The sequence below is a fragment of the Callionymus lyra genome, chromosome 17, assembly GCF_982586985.1.
Source record: "Callionymus lyra chromosome 17, fCalLyr1.hap1.1, whole genome shotgun sequence".
In the NCBI taxonomy this organism is placed as follows: Eukaryota; Metazoa; Chordata; class Actinopteri; order Syngnathiformes; family Callionymidae; genus Callionymus; species Callionymus lyra.
The window spans coordinates 8,044,007-8,067,227 of NC_141834.1; the positions used below are offsets into that span (position 1 = coordinate 8,044,007).

Genomic DNA, 23,221 nt, shown 5'->3' on the forward strand with positions numbered 1-23,221 from the left:
TTTGAATCCGCTATTTCACGCAATTCAGAAAAAATGTAAAGGAATTATAAGCTTGTTTTTCTAATATAACGAACAAAATGATCAGCGTCTGATTGCTTCAAGTCTTTCTCTACGAGAGTCACAGAAATTTTTTTTAAACAACATCACGTCCGTTTTATCAAACTGAAGCTGCAGAATGTTTAAAGGATAATTGCTTGTATTTGTGTGTACGCACAGATTCATGCATCTTAAAATTTCTGTACGTGCACCATTTTCTGGATTTGATTGTAGAGCCATTTTTAGTAGAAAATCCAAGAACTTCTTTGTACATGAGGCCCCTAGTCTATGATACACAAGACCTGGTCTAGAAAAGCGCTATATAAATAAATATTACTTACTTACTTACTTACTTACAATTACCCCAACGAAGTGTCCGAGCTACAGGTGACGCTTGCACTGATTGGCTGAAATGTGTTTGACTAAAAATAATGCACTTTTACTATACAATGTAATATCCTTCTGTTGACTTGCAGGTTTTACCAAATAATTTAAAAAGTCTGTAAATGTATTGATTACACCTGCTGACACCCCTTCGGGTTGCATCAGCTCAAAGCAATGTGAAACACATGCTAGTGCTGTATGTCGTGATATAATGCAAGAAAATATTTGATGTAAAAATGTTTGTCATCTCCCAGACACTCGGATCAGAGCCATTTGATCTGCACATAAACCCCAGATTCAATGGAGTTTCACCTTTGAGTGTGTTTTCTTTGTACCCTAGCAATGGATATGTTGACTCCCCATGACTAATTGTACTCAACTTATGAAGTCAATCTTTAGTAAATGTTTTGAAGGAAATACTTTTGTATAATTTCCTTTAATCAGCCGCACACGGCCAGCTGTATAACTTATCAAAGAAACACCCGCCTAGAGATTTTCAAACCATACTGCAGTGTTGTCATCCCAATACTTCCAAATACATCATTGATATGCATCGTCTGATTTGGGTGATTATCGTTTTCCCAAGATGAACAACAGAGAAGCTATATTGAACAACTTCTAAAAAAGCTTGTTCAGTTTGAAATGAGTTACAGCCTTTTATTTTCCCATCTAGTCAGTTTTGGTGCTTGTTATTTTCCTTACACGAATAGATGTTTGGAGTACACTTGTAAACCCCCCCAAAAAACTGTTTTTCTTGAACAAAGATATCACCATAATTTAAGGGTGCGTTGTTTCGTAACACCATGACTACCTGTCCTCAAAGTGGCATTTAGACGTTTGAACAACACAATGATTGGGGCTGGATTGGCTGCAGTTTATAGAGATAGTTGTTCATGCAAAGTGATTCAGACACAGGAATTCACTTCTTTTGAGTCCCAGTTGATCTTGGTTGTTTTCTACAAGACCTTTCTATTGTGTGTCAGTCTACCGCCCACCTGGTCCTGCGGCAGTGTTCTTGAAGGACTTTAGTGACTTTTTATCTTCCATTATTCAAATGGAATCTGTTCTTATTCTTGGAGCCTTTAATCTTCACGTTGTTGACATCACATCTTGCTCTGCTAAAGAACTTTTAACTTTATTTGAAGCCTTTAATTTTGAGCAACCGGGATTTTCTGGGACTCCTGTGTTTGTCTTACGTGTCTTGGCCTTTTAAAGCATGTATTTTAACTGTGTTTTGTTATTTTAAGTGCTTTGTGACCCTGGTCTAGAAAGTGGCCTTACAAATAACCATTACATAGTAACTTACTATGTTTTTCACATTAGGACCCATTAAACATTCCTGCCCCCTTCTTACTAACCCATAAATAGTTCTCAAGATCTGCCCTTTCCTAATAAGAAATCAAATTCCTTTATTTTTCTTCAAGGTCTTCTCTCTAGTTTCCCATTTTCAACAAGCATGTATTTATTATTAATGCTTAAAGCTTGTCCATGATATTGTATTTTGTGAGAAGAAAAATCCATTTACCTGTATTGGATTTAAATTTGGAGGATCAACAAATCCCAGCAATATTTTTTAGATAAAGAGTAAATTTAGATGAATAGACAAGATACTTGTGCTTCGTTTTCACTCTAATAATCTGATTCTGTTGATTCCAGATGGGTTTGCAGCGTTGGTGGGAGCAAGAGATCCCTGTAGATGCGACCATCAACAAAGGGGAGCTCATGACCCACAACCTCACCGAGCTCACAAAACCAGAATCCTTCGAGGTGCGGCTCACCCCCATCACGCGTTTCGGAGAGGGCGACTCCACCATCCGAATTGTCACTTACAGCGGTGAGTACTGATGAATGTTTCATGGCGCCACGACCCGTCCGCTCATCCTGCAACATTTTTAGAAGCTTTTAAGTTGGGCAGACACTCGAGCAGAGGCACAGGAGAGAAGATAATTCATTTAGGTCTCGCTGTTCCACGCGGTTGCACATGTGTAGGAACAACAGCTGCTGCAGATTGTGTGATCCTCCTGCTAACTGAGGATAACGCTCAAATGAACCCCTGCTTGTGTTTGTGCTGCGGCAAATCACTCCACGTCCGCTCCGGTATCAGCCAGAGATGACTAATATTTATGCTTTGACGTGGTAGAAGTGGAAGCGATGAGCTCGGAAAACTCTTCTTTGCAAATTTGAGCGAAATGAAAGTTGATCGGCTGCCTAATGATCTGTTCTTTGTGACCTTTATTGGCTGAGTCAGGCTTTCTCTCTGCACTGAGGCGAAAGCTGACGTGTCACTGTTGCGTGAGAGATCGTCAAAACATCAAAGCGCCATCTGACTCAAACATTTAGCTTGGAACACATAATCAAACTGTACTCGGGTGGAAATGACTTTTTTTTATTTTTATGCAGATGTGAGTTGTCTCCTGGGATGAAGCGGTATAATTTGACTTCACAAGACCTAATCTGCCATTTCCACGCTGGAATAAATTATCAGAGATGAGCCATTTAGACACATTTCACGTGTCTATTTTTTATTAACTTTCACCTCAGATTGACTGCAATTTGTACCAGTTAAGCTAGCAAGTATTAGCTAAGATAGCAGTTATACCATTGATTATTTACATTTATTTTCATTTTCTTTGTTATGTATCGTCTTTTGTTTGATTTTGTGTATCTTAGGTTAAATATATATAAATTCAAGAGTTTTGGATTTTCTATTTTGGTTTTGGTTACCAAGCTCATGGAACGGCAACATCTTCTTGATGTTAAAGATTGTGTTAAGTCTCTCTTTAGTCACATCCATGAAACATGTTAAGAAGATTATAGAGACCACTCAACTTAAAACTAGCAGGTTATTCAAACTTTGAATGTTGACTAGTGAGACTAATGAAAGACAAATCCACTGCCTAGCTAAAATGCTTGCATTGTCAATGTAGGTTTGCATAGTGTCGACTAGGCAATGTGAAATGTAAATTAGATTTATTTTTTTTACTGAATACGTGTGGTTGGCTAAGATATTATACTATATTTAAATTGAAGTGATCGATAGTAGCGATTGGTTGGCTAGGCCCGCAGAGCATTGTGGGAGTTGTTCAGGTCGATTTCAGGTCGTCGTTACTGAGAGTGTTGTTGAGAGGATTTGCAACTATCATGAAATATTGGGTTAGATATTTTTAATAAATGACTGACTTTGTCTACCCGGAGTTGAATAGAAATAACATCCATCGAGTAGTTTTAGGAAAACTTATTCTGACTAGCACTGAAAAATAATTGAATTTTAAATAACACTATAAACGTGGATTTTATATATATATACCTTCATTAACACTTTTTAGTGAAGTGTAATACAACACATTCAATTAGAATTTTATTTACTTATTAACTCTTTATTTAAATGCTCATTGTACATTTAACACTCTGAAAAATGGTGGAATTCTTTCTATAATTGAATTATTTTGGCTGAGGTTGTGCGAGGGGTCATGAGTGAGTAATGGGATGGTGTGCTTGAATAGAGAATCACATTTGTTTGGTACATTGTTCTAGCATTTAAAAGAAAGCTGAGCAAAATAAAGAAACGTGTTTATCTGCTGATGCATTTACATCCAGACCCTCTCCCCTGTGATCACGAACAAAGTTACAAACTGCAGATCCACACAAGGGCTATTTTGGGTTCATAAAAGGAGCCTGTTAAGAATGTTTGGTCTTAAATGTTAACTTTATTTTTAAGCTGAGTGTGAAGAAAGTTTGGAAATACTTGAATCGACTGGCTGAGGTTCAAACGAATGATCGTGTTTACTTTTGCTGTCTAGGTTTGATCCTGTTTGTTGGGAGTGCTGTCAAGCCTCAGGAGTGAGAGAGCATATATCACAGAAATACATCTTGAGAGTATAATGTTGCTGCCTTCAGACCAAATATTGAATCATATGTTGTTTTTCCTACTTTCTCTTATTTACCAGGACAACATTTTAAGACACAATCAATTAAAATCAACACTGTAGGATGTAAGTCGGATATAAGTAATAGTACATTTTATAGTTGTGATGTGTTGATAAAGCTTTATAAAGAAGTTTTTCAGATTCCACTAAATGAGACTCTTCTTTATAATATATTTGTTTAAACAGGTATTCTATCGAAACAGCAACTGATGGCGCCACCTACTTAGCTTCTGGCTGTTATTATTTTTATTTTGGCTTCATAATCACAGTAGCAGGTTCATTATTCAAAGTTCTCGAATAGAGACGCACAAATTAATATCATGTATTTGTTCTTTTTTGTCCATTTACCATTAACGCACAACCCCAAATGCATAATTTGATAATTTTGGTACGGTTTACAAAAAAAAGTCTTCACTGAATGCTTTATTTTCCTGCTTAGCTATAGTCATTATGATGTGCTCATGTGCAATCCTGTAAGAATGTAATAAGAATGAATTCCTCTAAATCTTCAGTTCAATAACATATATATTAAAAGTATTAGTTGTGTAAGGTGAGAAAACTGACTTGAATCTCAAAGAACAGATTTCAACAGTCAGAATACGTCACAATAATTTTACTTGTACAAGGAGCAAATACAGAACGTTCTCACAGTCTGTCTGATTTCTGTCTGATGCAAGAACTATTTTGTTTGCATCTTCATGCTACATCTCTAGTTATTGATTACCCAAGAGACAAGAGACATGTTTACAACAGTACAAACCACAGACTAGATTGGATTACAGTTGATCTTGAGAAGGACAAAGCTGTAAGTGTTCTTCCTGTCAACCTAGTATGTGTCATTTGGACACAAATGTTAATATGTGTGGTTAAGTTAATCTAATAACACAGTTAAATCACTCTTGCTCGGTAATTTTCTATCAAAAAGGAAAGATTTAATGTTTTTAGCTAGTTGTATTTTGCCTATTTAGAGCAGCTCCTCTATGGGGTGGTAAAAATTAATTATTCTATATAATATTATTTATTTAAAAATGGCTCCTCAATCACATGAATAGATAATAGTAGTGTTATGCCTAAAGTTGTTATTTGATTTATTTGATTTTTTTAAGGGGATTTGTCTCATGTTATATAAAAGTATATAAAAAATGTGTCCTACTTATAATAGCTTCAATGCAAAGTTGAAATGTCCTCAGATGCATCAACAGAATGTTTTTTTGCGACCAGCAAAGTGATGTCTCCCCCCCCAGGTAGACACTGTTTTCCATAGAGGTCCACAATTCATCCTAAAAGGTCCAGGATTGATGCAGAACAAAGTCTGTTTAGTGACAGATCTGGAAGCAGAAACATGTGTGTGCTTCAAAGAGAAAAATGGTGTTTACGAGGAAGTGTCAGTGGAGAGGGATTACGAATCATGTTGGCATTTTTAAAAAAAAAACAAAAGAACAAAAGAAAAGGAAGCTTTATATATCCTCCGAGAAAAATGTCAAATCATCCTAGAATTTAAATATATTCTTTTAAGTTTTACATCTATCAACTAGAACTATGTTTTCCATATCGTTTCCCTTGTGTGAAGGAGTATTACAGGAGTGATCATTTGAAAATGAATGTTTTGGCAGATTCACAGTCGGATAAATACATACGAAAACCTTGAAATCTAAATAAAGAGAGGATTTTATCTCTCCCTGCTTCTCTTGTCTTCACATTCCCAATTCTCTTTTCATACATCACGATGAGCTGCAGTGAAACTGAATTATTCACACCGGCTGCAGCAGAACTTAGGCAGAGCTCAGCAGTCAGGGATCACCAGGAAACAGGCAGCCGGTTTGTTTTGGGCTTTTTCACATCTGAAGAACATGTGCATCTGCTCGCAGACATCGCCGGGTCCACAGTGACAATCACAGGAGTGTTTTTTGTGTTTCGGCCGGCGAGTCCTCCGACAGGCCAGGAGAGTCTATCTCGATTTTTCAAGCTGCTGGAGAGATGCAGCGGGTATTGATGTTTTTTTTTTTCTCTCACTGGCCGCACCAGACTGGCATGAAACACGACGTCCCTCTGACTGTAGCCTGTGGCAAAAAACGATGGCAGTAAACTGCATTCTCCTTTTTTGAACAGCCCTATTTCCTCTAATAACTGATTTGTATTTTATTTAATACGTTTTTAACATTCTTTGTAAGGTAGCAAGAACGATATGCCCTAAAATTCAAATACCAGGGGGTTTCAGACGTGAAAGGTAAGCAAAATGAATGTGTTTAAATCAAAATTTAAGTAGCTCTGTTATTTTCGTGGCTACTAACAAAATCTACACCTTCTCTGGACCATGTATACTGTAGATCGGTGTCCATTGGCTTCACTTTTTAATGCTGGATTTTGCTCCTTGGTTGAAGGTACACAGCCGAGGATTGACTGTGGCTGCAATGTTTCTTTTGTGTGTTTCTTTGCCTCCAGTTTCATGTCAGAATCATGACACCTTATGGTTCCATGTTCGACAGAGGCAAGGTTAACGGTAATGCTGTGTATTGGCAAGAATCCAGCGATACAATACTTATCATGATACTACATGTGTAGGAACGATGATATGGTGTTTATTTTAAAGAAACAATGCTTTTTCTAGCTTTAACAACAAATAATTGGGGTATATACTTTCTCTAATCGAATGTGAAAGTGCCTGTAGGAAAGTGTTTTTCAAAATATGAAAAAAAAAATGTACAAAGAAGTGGATGAACAGTCTCTCAACCAACCCGTGCAATATCCAGTATCTGTCAGTGGTACATTTTTTTAATTTAAACTCTGTTTTGAAGCCAAAATGATGTGGAGTTACGCTGATGCTCTTAATTGTAGTTCCTCCTTCTGAACGATGTTTGGGGAATTTACCGCACAGTTTAGCAATAACTTTCCAAATTAAGGTGTGGCTCATGAGTGGAGAAACCCAAACAACTTATATCTGTTTGATAATGTTGTTAAGTTACGATGACTCGATCACTTTCTGTTTCTTTCTTTGTGAACTGATGGATAGACCCGCCTTGTCTTGTTTCTGATTGGTTATGCAATTTATGCAAAAATCGACAAAGTTTATTATCACAAAAAATATATATATAGTCTTTAATGGGTAAATTAAAGTGTGAGAAGTGTCAAGTGTGGCATGTGGTGTGAGAATGGGACACATTGACTGTCAAACTCAAAGTGTGAAGATTATTCGGCATCTTTTGCATCTCTCCAGACCTGTGCTTTTCCTGTCACAACTCTGCTACTAAAAGAAAAAATTTAAAATATCATTTTGATTCACTAGCAAAAGGAAATTAAAATGTTTTTCTAAACTCCACTTTACCCAAAACTATTTCGGTCTCTCCTGAAGAAAAGTTTGTTTCTCTCTGTCTGACAAGTGGACAGCATCATCTACACATATGGTCGTCATCGTCTATTAAGGTTTTTAAGATAATATCTAAGTGTGTGTCATAAATCTTGAGTAGGTTTTTAGTAGCGTAGACCTGTGTCTGTGAATCTGTGTGTAAATTTACTCACATTTCATAAGAAAAAAAGACTTGTTTTATATCAAGAAACTCTTTTTTTTTTGTTTAAAGACTGGCACGAGTATGCCTCTTGCTTATCGTTCTGAGGAGATACACCAAATGCAGAGTGCATACCTCTGCCAAGATGTAAAAAAGTTAAGATCGCTGGGCCTTTAAATCCTGCCTCAGGGGTCTAAGAGTCTTAACCAATGTGTCACAAGTGAAATTAGCTTTGCTGTTTTATAAATCTTTAAATCTCAACTTAGTCTGTTTAAGGGGAGTTAATTGAACAGTAAAACATGTTTCTTCACCGCACTCTTAAACGGTTTTATTGATTAATTGCTTTGCTTTGTTTGATGAAGTAAATGTTTTCATTGTTGCACCACTTCCAAATAAAGTCTGCTTCGATGAGCAGCAATGAGAAGACTTACAACTGAAAGAAATATTATTTGAAATGGTCGAACTACAGGATCCCTTCTATTCCCAGAGCGACACCAAAAGTGGCCGCGTCGCCTATTGACGTTAAATTACAGTTACAACTAAATGAAAGATTATGTCACAAGCATTATCCAACCAAATATGGACGACATTTTCCCTTAATTTGTTTCTTAAAACAACTTAACCATTAAACTTAAAAAAAACAAGGCAGCCATTGCTATTAAATTTCAATCCAAGATTGTATCTGACTAGACGTATCAGTGAATGGGTAACTACCTTAGCCCAGAGTCGGACAATTCCTTTTTTATAAGGGCCACATTATATACAATGGCTATTTTGTGTGGCCTTCAAGTCATAATAGATTTTGTCATATGCAAAAAAAGGAAAATAAATAACATTTTGTTAGCATTACAAAATGTGATAACTCAGTGATGTTAGTTAAATTCATAATCTTTACCATGTGAAAAAAAGAAAATCACTTAATTCAAAAGTTACATTTAAGAGGTACAAATGGAAAAAAAGAAAGTAACTAGTTAACAAATAGAATATAACTATATCAATGAAAAAACTATAAAATCACCTTAAAAAAGGGATTTAATTTTCAAAACTAATCTCGTAAGGGCTGCCAAATTTTGCAAAGGGCTGCATGTGGCCCTCAAGCCCAATCAGTAAGCTGTAAGTGTAAGAAGAAGGAAAGTCTCAACCAGTTTCTTTTGTTTCAGTCAGCACTGGGGGAAAAGCTTGGTATCTGCCGACTATTTACCGAGTATGCATTTCAGAGAATAGGGACAAAAAAATCTGTAGAATTATACCTTTTCCCACCGAGAGCAGGATAAAGGGGGAAGGTACCATTTACCCAGGATCCCACCTGCTTTCTAGCCAATTTAGAGCGTGGACGGAAATACATCACAGGACCATGCACATGAAAAGCTAGCTTAATGTGCTCTCCTCTGACATCTCTATATCCGGAACAGCACTCTCTTCCATTTTGAACTTTTCTGTACATTTTCGAAATGTATTAACCCAACCTCAGTTCTTTGTTCTCATCCACACTGACTATGAGTCATTATTTGTATTTAGATTGTCTGTTATTATGAATTTCTAAGTATTTTGTCCAGTTTGCGATAAATAAATAAATTAAAAAATCCTTAAAGTGATAGTTCACCCTAATGTCGAATAAGGGTTGGGATTATTTTCAGAGTAATCCGTTACTTTTTATAGGTATAGGCAAAAATGTTTGTTCATTTTAATGAAGCGACTGGAGCTCAGTTGTCTTCGTCTTCATCTTAGTCCAAAAAGACACTTTAAAACGTTCAAATACCTCCGTATATTGCTCGTCTATAATGTCTATCTTGTGTTGACGCCCTCATGTTATTTCCAAACATAATCTGACTATTTTTGGAAATATATTTTGAGGTTTAAAAAAAAAAACTTTTGCGTCTGCCAGAAAACTCCAACCAAGAATCAGTCCATTGGCTGAACTTTAATTTGACTTCATCTGAACTCGATCTGATTCCAATCAAAGTGAAATAATGGGAATCGAGGCTAATTAAGAGCCCGAGAGGAAAGACGACTGAAGCCAAGTTAGATTTAGACGAACAAAGTCCTTTTATTCTGTAAAGACAGAGTGTTAATGCCGACGTGTGAATCTCCTGCCCATGGAGGGAGTCGACTAATGATCACTCTAGGGCGACTCTGTTCTCCCACTCGTAGCGTCGCTGTGGCAGCCTCATCTGGGTCTGAAGTGAATCCACTCCGAGGATCAGTCCCAGCAGATGTCCTGACTGACGTGCGGAATACGCGCCAGGGTACTAAGCTCAGGAAACAATGTGGCAGCCAACAAGAAGCAGCATGATGAATTTATAATTCAACAGCCTCATGGAAATTTAATACAAGTGTTTCTGATTGGTAATTTTCACCTGCGGCTATACTTAATGAGTGCTGGATGCGTTCTGGTGGGATGAGATTACATAATATTGTTTGAAACAAAGTTGTTGATTCTTTTTTTTCTCACCCCAATTATTTCCAAAAGCATGTGTTTTGTTGTGTGCAATACTTTCTTTTGTGATTTGTCTAAGAATCAAAATATTAACATTCAATTTAATGACGGAAATACAAGTTTGTTTTTGTTGAACAAGCAAACGCAAAAGTAAAATAATTAAAAGAAGATTCAAAGATTAAAGCAGCACTAAATAACATTTTGACATTATTATTATTATTATTTCAAAATTTCTTAGATGATTGGTTCCATTTTGAAGTGATGTCTGACGTAGAAGAATTTACTTTTAATGTAACAGTGATATTCACAACATTACTTTTTCCTGGAGTCTGAGTGTGTCATGTGACCACCAATATGCTTTACAGCAGGGGGTCAGATAATCAAGGGGAACTATCCAGGAAGGTAAAACAATCAACTTTCACAACAGGAGCCTTTATGTTTTGTTTTGCAAACAATACAATTGTAACAACTAATACGCTTCCTACACTAGGGGGAGCCATAAACAACTCTTTTAATCTAACCTATTAGGGATTTAATTCTGTTGAGCCAATCCAAGATCAGAAATATTACTTCTTTTAATTTCCCTGCACACTCATTTTCAACTGAAAGTTCCAGTTTGGTTTCTTAGGTTTCAGAAGCTTTATTGATAGAAGGCCCCAAGATAGGTGATAGAAAATAACTCGTAAAATAAGTGTGTACTTTAATTGAGTTAAAAGTTGTTCAGTCAATCCTCAGTTGTGTACCTATAACAAAGGGGCAACATCCTGGATTAAAAAGTTAAGATAATGTAAAGTACAAAAATCGTCAGTTCTTTGAGTTTCAACATTAGGTTGGCAGTCTTGCTGAAAACATAGACTTCAATTTCAAAAAAAGGTTGAGGTCTAAGACCCAAAATTCAAATTTCACATATTTTCTTAAACACTAGAACATATAGAGCAGTGGTTCTTAACCTTGTTGGAGGTACTGAACCCCACCAGTTTCATATGCGCATTCACCGAACCCCTCTTTAGTGAAAAATAAGATATGATTTTTTTTTAAATTCAAGACATAGATATGTATATGATATGTTTCTGTTTTCTCCGTCTAAAGTGTTCCTTTAGTTTTGCCGGTGCGAGACTAGAGTTGGTCAACTTGGCGTTGCAAATCATGCAGATAGTACGCTCACTCCCATCACATTCCGTGATACATGACTACTTGACTACTGAGTGCACTAAATTCACCGCAGCACGGATTGGCCAAACAGTGTAGCATGATCATCTGCAGCCAGTGATGGCCAAACACGATGTGTCATCACGAATTTATACGATAATTCGGGTGTGTCCGGACCTCCAAGGCGGAGGCTCTGCCGAACCCCTAGGGTTCGATCGAACCCAGGTTAAGAACCACTGATATAGAGTCATAGTCAATAATGTATGTCCATTTTAATCTAGCAACTTGAGCTCAAACGTCTTAATTTTTACCCAAAAAGACACACTTAAAAACATACAAATACCTTCATGGTGCTGGTATTTATATTTTTTAATCGACTTTTTGGACAAAGATGAAGACGAAGACAACTGAGATACAGTCGCAACATTAAAATGAACATACATTTCCGTCTATAACTCTAAAAATGAACATGGACATGAGGGTGAGGGTAGAAAATTAGTGAAATCAGAATTTTATTATCGCAACCATAGATTTTCCTAGAAACCCAGTTACAGTAACAGACTGGTGACATCACAGACACCAATTTTCTTCAGTTTATGCTTCAAACAATGTGGAGTAAATTTGTCTTAATATCTGTAAACAGAAGCGTAAGATCTTAAATCTGCACATTCATATTTAATTCTCATGGACCTGAATATAAGCTGCCTTAGGAAGTTTCACAGCATTTCTTTCTGATCGTCCTGAAAGTCAACGGTTGCAGCTTTCTTTCTGTGAGTTGGCAACAAAACACAAATGCTGTTATGGTGTCCCCAGCCGTACAATGAAGAATGGTTGTGTCACTAAGTTGCAATGATGCTCTTTGAATTCTTGCTGCATTGACAATCTTAGCATCTGTTTCGTGCTCCTCAAACACCTCCCGTTTCACTCTGGTGCCCCCCTTGGCGGAGGTTTAATATGTAAGGCTGCTGTCAGCTCCCCAAACAGCAAGTTAGAACACTTCTTAATGTCCTCTATTTATGCCAGACCACGCAGAATATCGTCCTCACAAAATGTATATTCTATTAATACACTGGATGACCTTTATCTTCTTTGCTAATGTTGACGTCAGCAGTCGTTCGTGGATGTTTGTTTTTATAATTGTACGTGTCAGGTTGACGAATTTTCAACTCTTGCTCTTGGTTGTAACGATGATGAAATGATAGTAAAAAACAAGATAATCATTTTGGGATTAAAAGAACGATGCGGTGTGTAGCTTGTGAGCTAATGAGCTACGATGTTGCATCACGAGGCTGACCATAAATAAAAACTCCATGATAGTTAATCTTCGTCTAACCTACATTCATTTTCAAGGAATGTTATTATGTTTGCCAGATTTTTTTCTCTCTGAATAGATGAAAATACTGGAACTCTAATTGATGCTATTGTATTTAAATTACCTTCTCAAGTCACTGAAAAACAAGAGCAAAAGTTAAAAACATCTGAGTGTCCTGCCAAGAATTTTAATCTTATTATGATCTGTGTGCACTTCTGTTATTTTTCACTTAAGTTGTAATTGTTTGCACTTTGTTCTTCTGTTAGCTGCTGTGTGGTGACTGGAACTTTAACTTCCCAAATGAATATACTTAGGGATCAATAAAGTTATATCTATTCATATATTTCCAATTTAAAAGACATTTAGATTCATATTAATTGTCTTGTGTTTTCTTTTTTCCCAAACTTACTTGCCCTCCATAAAACCAGACTGAATACCCAGCGTTGCCTTGTCAGTTACTTAGGGTTGCTTTATTACGGATGTAAAGAAATAAATTAAAAAGTTGAAGTCAATAGTGTGTGCTATTATTTTTTACAGACAATTTGTGCAAATATTTAAAAGAAAAAGTTTAAATAATTAAACATTTTAACAAGATTGTAGTTTTTGTAGTGTTTGAAGAGGACTTAAGGAACTGTCATAGCAGCTAAGATAGTTTTTGGACGCTTCAGTCATTTTCTATATTACTAAACAAATATTTCGACCCAACCAAAAAAAACATGTACTGTATACAGCAAATATTATGTATATTAACAGTGTTTCAATGTACCTTGGATATGTGCAAATATCATGTGTATGTTCTTCTTCCAAGAAATTCTAAATAATGATAAGTAGTAAACTTTTTTTTTTTCCCCCACATGTGAGTCAATACACAAAAATATTAATCAGAAAATAAACATTTATTTTCCACCAGAAAATGGACTAAAGAATATTTTATTGGTCGTTTATGATTTTTTTATTTTGTTATTACTATCATTTAATAAGAAAGAAGAAACAAATGTTTGGCACTTCAAACAGTTTACTGTTCCTAAATAAATCTACAAAACTAACTTTGGGATGAAATGACACCATTTCAAGGTCTGCCAAAAGCATAACTCAAAGCTAAACGCTCTGGACTTTCAGTGGTCAATGTGACACAATCGAAGTCGGAGTTTAATAATCCATATGCTGATGATTATGCAAACTTCTAACGGGATACAGAGATAAATCAAAGACACTTTGTCTACACTACGCTCGAGGTCAAATCCACTACGACTTTTCATTTTACAGCGACTGTAGGATCATAATTCACTTTTAAAGGAAACAGAGACACCTTGAAGCTGTGGACAAAAATGCTGTGTTGTGAGAAAACACGGAAACTAAAGAAGGATCCATTTAAATGGCTAATAAATTTAGTAAAGTTTGTTTTTTATTCAGTTTTTATTGTTTGCAATGCCTTGGATAAGGATCACGTGAGGCAGCACTTACTTCTCTTTCTCCCTCAAAGCCTCCAACATTTTCCAAGTCGTTTGTTTTTATTTCTGGACACTCCTTTTGTGCGTTTTGCATTTTGACCCGAGGCACAACAAAATAAAGTTCTCCCATGTGGAAATATATAAAAGCTTCACGTGTTTGCAACCGCCCCGTAATCCACTGTGGTCGCACTGGACATGAGTCATCCGGGAAAGAATGAATATTGAAGAGTCCTCACGTGAACCTTGTGTGTAACACACTTGACAACCTTTAGGTGTTGTTGTGCCTCATGCTGTTATGGTGCTTTTTATGTGACTAAAATGGAGTCAAAAGTGGCAGGCGCATATCTACTCTTGTTTCAATATCAATTAGTTTATGCACGCTTGCATCCGCTGGGTTATTTTTGGATAAAAACACAAGATGGAAGAAAAGTAGTAAGTGGCGATCAACACATAAACCAACCATTTTCTGCTCAATAAGAAAGGCCAAACAAATTATTTTGGGTATATATATTTGTGGTTGAAACAAGGAAAATATGACTAAAATCAGGATGAAAAGAGCAAATTGATCGGTTTGGATGCACATTTTTTTTCTCCTTTTTTTTCATCAAAATTTAGTTTTGCTTTTGTTAAATGCTGCAATTCATATTCCAAATTCGTGTCCATTGTCCCACGTGTTGGACTGAACGGTTAAATCAATTGGCTTGGTGTATAAAAATCTCAATTGCCATTAATTCCATTTAAGGTCAAGTGTGACTTAAAAATTGCACATAAAACTAAAACCATGCAATAATTTAAAAATGGGAGAAAAATATAAAAGGAACGAACATTGGCTAAATGTCCACGGTCCATTTCACTGCAGTCATATAGTATAATACGTCTTTTGCATTTAGACCCTTCGCCTGTGACTAATGTGATGAGTATCCATCTATGGTACTATCCTCGCTATTAAGATGTAGTCACATGACCACGAAAAACTGCATCGTTATACCAGGAAGTGACTGAATGGACAGAAGCCTAGAAAGTAGCTGCTCGACTGGATGTCATCGAAGACCGTGTATGACATTCACATACTCTCTGTGCAAGGTCTAAGAAAAACAATTTAGTTCATATTTTTTTAAGTGTCCTGAGCGTTGGACAGTAGTGTTGATGCGTGACTGGAGTTGAAAGCTGAGAAACCGTTGCAGGCACATTTCTAACAAAAGGGGAAGCAAGAGAGAACAAGTTTGTCTGAGAAGCATCACAGCATCCATCTCGAGCACCCGGGGCTATAAGTTGTCGTTTAAGACATTTCAGGTTTGCTTTTTCCTTCTATTCTCTGCTGCATGTAGTCAAGATGACACATACGTGTCAAAAGCTGGTATTTCAGCAATCTGTTGAAAAACAAAGAGCTTTTCGACACCGAGGGCGAAACACACACTGGGTTTTTTTTTTCTTCCACATGTGCCCTCTCCAGCTTCTCTGCCTCACTTATCTTTTATATGAACCAGTATTCATTCTTCTTGCTAGTCACCTTCAATCTTTTCTTCATAAAGCATGTCTGGACATACTGTACATTTCCAAAGAAGCTTTTTCCCCATACATACGTACACATTCTTTGGGTCTTCAATTGACAGCTGATCTGTAGATTTTTTTTGATTGGTTAACCCCACCAGGAGGCGCTTTAACAGGAGCACAAGAGCGCCAGATGTGGCAAAGAAATGTGTAGTTTTCTGGACAAAAAATGGTTTTGGAATTGTACCAGTTGTGGAGGCCAACCAGCAGAAGAGAAAATAGAAAGTTTGATTTGAACTGTCTAAATCTATGCATCAGATGTTAAACACTTTACCTTAAAGCTTTGCATTAAAGTGAAGGGTATGGATTATTGTGTCTTTTTGGGGTCGAAAAAAGGGTCCATGTTACGAACCGTGATTACTTTTCTCCGTCCAAAATTACACACTTAAAAATATCAAAATACCTCCATACTGCTTGACTGTAACTTCTATCTTGTATTGAGCAAAAAATTGAGCAAGGCTAAATTTGAAGCTCTTTTTGTAGCGGAAGCTAAAAGGCTAACATGCTACACACATAGAAAGTAAGTTACATTTTTTTTAGGGGGTGAACTATCAATTTAAATAATTAATTAAAGCAGATGGTTTGAACTGTTTTTATTTAGTGGTGTTACTGACATTTTATTTAACATATATTTCTGTGTTAATGTCTCCTGTTAAAATGTCAGTAGTTGTCCGTCAAATTATTTCTATTTTTAAATGTATTTGTCTTGCAGTTAATATTCCGGTGCCCTTTAATCTAGAAATTACTTTTAAAGAGCAACTTATATGAAAACCCAGCTTTCCTGACTCACTCACATGTTTCAAACGTTGAAGTCTTCCTCTCCAAGATGCAGTAAGTTCCTCATCATGACCATGTTTTGAACATATTAATTTATAAAGTTAAAGGTGTAATCACACCCGCTTTGTTTAGACAATGAGTCCCTTGGAGGTGGAGAATTCGGGAATTGATGACACGCGGTGACAAGCCTTGATGTTTGACCAATCATAGCAGAGTGGCCGTGGTTATATGTAACAAGATTTAAGCTCCAGAAAAATAATTTTTATAATGTATATATTTAAGTTAAAACAGAGTTGTGTACAAACGGACACTGATGAGTACAATAGAGTCCAAGATCTATTTAAGATTCACTTAATTCAACATATTAGTTGACCTTTCAAAGTTTTTTTGTATCAACATCAAGTCTCTGGTTACTTTTGTGGGCAATAATCAATCATAAATCTTCTTTAAATAGTATTTTCTTCTAAAAAAGCATCTGCTTACTATATCACTGATGCTCTGCTACCCTTGACCTTTGCATGTTTTTTAAGGCATTAGCCTCTTAACTGATCAATAAGGGCACATGTGTTGGCAGACGGAATACAAAAGAGGACTTTCTTCACTTAAATCCACCATTATGAAACATTATGAGAGTCGACAATTATTTATAACGCTAAACATTGTCTCGTTCACTGCAACAAACACGGCACCCTTTTAGTTTTCATATTGATGATTTATTGGATTATAGATGTAGGAAGAAAACAGGCTCTGACTGAAAGTCACCTTGGACTAGAGCATCAGCAATGCCATTAATGATAAGCAGTTGCACTTTAAGCTCATTAAAGTGTTCAGGCTGCTCTTTCCTAATCCCTACTTCTTTTGCATTTGATAACCCACAGAGAACCGCCGCTGTCACCTTTCCTACTCCGACTCTCGGCGACCTCACTCACTGTCCGCTTGATAATGATTTGGCCGTCCCCGTTGGCTGCCGACGTGTTTGCTGTTTCTGCACCGAGATAGCACTGAAGTTTGACTAAGATGAAGCACCGCCTTTTTAATGTGCCTCCACTGCACTTTTTTAATATCACAAGACAACATCTACCTTTTCCTGGCTCTGGCTCAGCTTGTTGTTCATGATGGGGAGCCAGAAATTCTGCAGTACACAACATATATATAATTATAAATAATACACATTTACTTGTACATAATATTTGTTAAGAACAGGGACGGGCAATAAAGTGGTCTCAGGGGCCACATCCGCTACTGTTGGCTAAGTAAGGGGCCGTCAAGCCGGAAAAAATATTCATAGGCAAAAGATTGTAATATACACATAAATTTGATAAAATTGCTTTTTTAACATATAATTTTCCATTAAAAATCTGACGCCATGTTTTTCTTTCTTTTGTTTAAGTTTCATTTGTGTTTCCCATGTTTTTCTATTCATTTATTTATTTGTAATACGGTCATTAAATATTGGTTTAATATAAGTATTTTAAACAAAGTAGCATATTATCATAGATGATAATGCACCTTTAAGTCCATAAAAAACATATACCTTTAGTAAAATTATTTTTGCTTTTCATTATTATATATATTTTTTATTTCTAACCTTTTTATGATTTAATTACATGAAACAACTTTTAAGTAACTAAACGAATATAAGACCGGTTTTAATCAAATAATGTTTTATTTTACCTTTATTTCTGAAAAACATTGTTGTATTATAATGACATTATTACTATCATTAATATAGTTGCTGTTATTTTGTTATAATTATTGTTATTATTATGTATTATTATTAATATTGTTATTATTGTTTTTGTTTATTTATTTATTATTGTTAAGTTACACTTTACATCAGATTTATGTTTGTGCTTATAGTTCATGTTTCATATGCTGCTTGAGAAATTGTAATAATTATTAAGATAACAATATATTTCAATTCATGTTTTGATGTATTTTGTTCAATTTAATGGACTTTATATATATATATATATATATATATATATATATATATATATATATATATATATATATATATATATATATATCATGTAGGGTCATCGTTTGAAATTAAGTTTATTATTTGGGTTTCCTACATCCAAGTACTTTAAATACATACTAAGAATATATTATAATCATCATAGATTTATATTGTTTTTGGACAGTTGTTCAGTCATGTTCAATTTTTCATAGAAGCATGGGAACACTGAGTTGTCCTTGAGCAAGACACTGATGATGTCAATCGCTATCAACACCTTTGACAGCTGAAGTCATTACTTCTAATTCACAACAAGAGTCGGATGTGTTTTATTTTCCCTCCTCCTATGAATTCTTCATGTGATTTCGAGTAAACATCTCATGCTAACACGCCTCACACTTTCTGCTGCAACATCCCCGTAACAGTTCAATTCGCGCGGGTTAACACAAAGCTGCTCAGCATTGGCTTTCGCACATTTTCTTGAAAGTGTTTAAGAACCTGTGGAGCGCTTCATATTCTGCACTAATGACTTTCCCTTGTCCTTTCTCGTTCGCAGCTCCCATCAACCCTCACCTGAGTAAGTGAATTGCATCCAGCTCAGCATGTTTCAGGGAAGAGAGGAGGATTTGAGCAAATGTACATCCTGCAGAGATCTGAGGCTCTTAAGGGTCACACTGCGGTGAAAAGAAAAGCGTAACACCCGCGCAATAAGATTAAGAACGACTGTTAAAAATCTTCAAATCTCTGCTTGATCCATTTGAATCTTCCTCTGTTCGGTATGCATGAATGTGTGGCACATTTTCTTTCTGCACTTAAAGCAATTAATATTGTCTTATGACACCACCAGGATCATCTATGTTGCTTTTAATTGATATATATATTAAGTAAGTGTTGCAGGCATTATAACAAACATCCCAATCACTAACATCATTAACCAAATCTCTAAGGAAAAGTGGTTTACCTGCCTACTCCCTCTTCCTGCTGCTTCTGCTTACACTCCCAATCCTCTCTCCCGGGCGAAGATGGAGTAAACATTTAGTCTCGCTGATAGTAAATGGGGGGGCCAATCGGTGTCTAGCACCGGGAGCTAGACCTCCATTTACATCTGCGTGTCGACGAGGAGTCAAGAGGCGCTCCCTCATGTTCAACACCTTCGTTTTCCTGGCCTGGACTCCAAACTTCTCCTACCTTGAAGCTTAACGTCCACGCCTCTCGTCTGCCCACACACACTCCGCTGTGTAACCTCAGTTACGCGAGTACACACAGCAGAATATGCTCCGCTCAAGGTCACCCACCCCAAAACAGCTCGCAGCTACGTTTTAATAAATCAATGAATATTTATCAGAACACACGCCTGCGTCCTGAATCTAAACACTTGTTTTTGCTATTTACTTTAAGGACAGTGCTCAGCGGCGTTCTGTCCTCTGGTTACTAGAGCTTGTTTGTAACGTGGATTAAATGGAGGTTCTGACACCGTTGATCCAGCGGCTCCCTTATCTTATTACGGAGCATCTTCTCCGCGCATTCCAGAGCGTTCAAACTCGAATAAAAACGCATGAAAATGTGTCTCTCTCGGTCCCTCACATTTGTAAATCATTTATTCATTGTATTTCTATGCATTTTTTTAATTAAATTTGCATTCCTTTTGGTTGATGTTAACTGGGTCTTTCTGGGTTTTTTTTTCATCTGCTTTTTCCACTTTCTGACCTCTCAAACAAATTGCAAACATGTATTTGAATCACCTCAAACAACCTGTTTTTAAGGATCAAAACTGCTTCTTAATGAGGAATCATGGACAAAATACTTGTATTATATTATAGTGTACTACATATTTAATTCTAAAGAGAAGTATAAATGGTTATTTATTAAAAATATATATATTTTGCCTTTTCCCAAAGTACTACATTGTACCCTTAGTGCTTAGCGCAAGGACAGTATATGGCCTTACTAGGACCCTTGTGGGAGCCTAGGTCTCAGGCAGGCAAATTCCCAAACATTTAAAGATGATTTATTTGCTCTTTTTTAGTTAGATACTGTTAGTTAAGTTTAAATGTACCTCTTTATAGACAAAGAAACAGTTTATCTTCTTAACAATAGTAATTTAAATCGAAGGATTTTTTTTACCGCTACAATTGCTAGCTTAGCTCATTGGCAACATTGCTAGCTAAAGTTAAAATGAACCATCCTGTAACACAACAGAATATTAAAAATGAAACCCTCAAATCGCGAACTATCTAATTAAATAGTCAACCTTTATTTTCCACCAGATTTTCTTGACATAAAGCTGCCGCTATTTCTTCATACTTTGAACCCTTTGGCTTTAATTTAGACCTTTTTTCGGGTAAAACAGCCTCCAGGAGGCGATCTAACTGGAGGCGCAATTTCGAGACAGGCAAGCGGAAAAGTTACTGTGTCGAGGAAGATGATAGTTCTGAGCAGTAAATTTGTGCATCGTGCACACATTCATGATGGAAAACACACAAAGAAATGCAAATGAAATGTTAAATTTAATCTGACTGTCGTAGAAGCAAAAAGCGATTCTGCTCATGAAGTAGCGAGACGAGGGAGACGGCAGCATAAATTGACATCATATTTCTGCTGTAATAAAAGCAGATGTGTGCTGCAGTTTTAACACTGTGTTACTGCCGTGTTAAAACATTGTTTGAGAAAAAGAAAAAAGATACATGCACATTATAGTCCATGCACCCTTGAAATACTGAATATTAGTGCTATTGTACTACATTTTCATATAAATAAAATGCTTTAATGACATCCCTGACCAAACCCTAAAAAAATGATGATGTTTGAAAATGAGGTTTTTCATTTCAAGCATGATTTGTGTCTTTGCATGTTTTGAAAATGATTTATTTCATAGCTGTGAAGGTAAAGGATCTTCTAATAAAATCAGTGTTTAAATCACCGTTTCGGTTGTTTTATAAACATCTCTATATAGGCAGGTGAATCTTTGCACAGATACATATTGTCCTCATCATGTCTCACTTTTCAGGAGAGTTCCAGTGCAGCTTCGAAGAGGAGCCCATCTGCATGTTCACCCAGGATAAGAACGATGATTTTGATTGGACTAGACAAAGTGCTGCCACCCGTGACACCAGGTACACGCCGAACACTGGACCCAGTCGTGACCGCAGAGGCTCCAAGCAAGGTGAGTTTCTCATTTCTGAATCGCTATTCGCATGCAATTTTCGATTTTTGGTGCCAACTCTGCAACCTCATTGCTACGGCCCCGGACGACCAGCCGATTTGAAACTTTACGGAGACAAAGTTCAGAAGGTGGTCTCTGACTTCGCGAAATGTGGGCATTCAGAGTCTGCCCATTCAGCCTCAGTAACCATACGAAATTCATGACATTTTTGGGCTCAATAGGGACCACCACCAACTCAGAAAGTTTTTGTTTTTTTAAGGTGCGGCCGCAGACCCACCTACTCAGTGACCCTTTCCCCAACTTAACTTTTTTAACTTTTTAAATTTAAAGGCAATGTAACTTTTACATTTTAATTGTCCCTTTAACGTGCTTGCATGAACTTTTTGGGCCGACCGAAAAATTGAGTGAAAGCTGCTAAGGGCAAAAAGTAAGGCAAAAAAAATGACACGTGAATTTCTAAGGCTGTAACTTATTTACTAGTAATAAGGGAGTAGCACAGACCCCTTAGCCTGGCCCCTTAGTCCTTTGTGGGTGAATAAGACCAATAAGTAAAATAAGGCTTCGTCCAGACACGGAGAAGTTGGCTCTAGGTTTTTTTTCTTATTTTTTTTTGTTATTGATTAATTTACTTTTAAGTAATACGTTATGTTCGTGTTCATTTCCTATTTTTTCGAGGTGTGGCAGGATCTTTGGGGAAGTAGACAGGAATCATGCCACATCTACAAAAGTCACCTGGGGTTTCTAGTGGAATTACCCCCAAAAAATACACCGGAAACTTGAAAGAAGTTTGCAACCAATTCACATTACAGGAACCAACAAATATAAACTTGAGTAAAGAAGGAATAAGATCTGATCTGATGTTTCTCGGTCAATAAATCTCCAGGCACTCCTCCCTGTGATACCTTGAAGTAAAACTCATGAAATCATAAACTAAATCAAATATCTACTTCCTTCAAATCAATAGCCATGTAAGAAAACAAAGTCCTTTGGTGAGACGTGCTATTAAGTTAACTTGCGCGGCGCACCATTGTTCTACATGAAAAGAAACAAATAATCGAGGTGGAATTTTCTTTAGTGGAGCTGTTCAGAAGAGAACAGAATACCTGATTGAGTCATCACTGAGCTTTAAGCTCGACATAATAACACTGTTGGCTGTTACCTTGCTCACAGTTTGTGTTAGGAACACTGTGTCTCTGTGCTGGAAAAGAAAATAGGGTATTACAGAGCAGCAAGAGTAATTACATGGAGCATGTTTCCCACCCTCACCATCTTTTTGTCAAAAAAAAAAAAGAAGCAAAACGGAAAAAATTAACAAGAGTTTCGAGTTAGAATGACATAAGTTTGTTATTTTTTAAATCCATTTTTTAAATCTTAGGTAAAGGATGACAGTTGGTGTTTGCGTGTGTAATTATCTTTGCCAGCTGTCGGAGCGCCTCTCTAAACATCGCACCTGCTTATTGAATTGGAAATAAAGTGGTCGGATGTGCTGTGAGGAAAAGTTGCTCAATAATATTGTGAGAAAACTAAATTATAGGCTTCACATGGTCTGCTAGTCGTAATGTTAAAACACGG

At 36.5% G+C, this 23,221-nt stretch overlaps 1 protein-coding gene across 3 annotated transcripts in view; it reads left to right on the forward strand.

Moving 5' to 3' along the window:
- LOC148062307 (MAM domain-containing glycosylphosphatidylinositol anchor protein 2) overlaps positions 1-23,221 on the forward strand; it is a 232,611-nt gene that overhangs the window by 192,953 nt on the left and 16,437 nt on the right. For all 3 annotated transcript variants that reach the window (XM_087812224.1, XM_087812225.1, XM_087812226.1), the window contains exons 12-14: positions 2,077-2,254; positions 19,043-19,063; positions 21,494-21,649. In XM_087812224.1, coding sequence (XP_087668350.1) covers positions 2,077-2,254; positions 19,043-19,063; positions 21,494-21,649 — 355 coding nt within the window. The remainder of the gene's footprint in view (positions 1-2,076; positions 2,255-19,042; positions 19,064-21,493; positions 21,650-23,221) is intronic.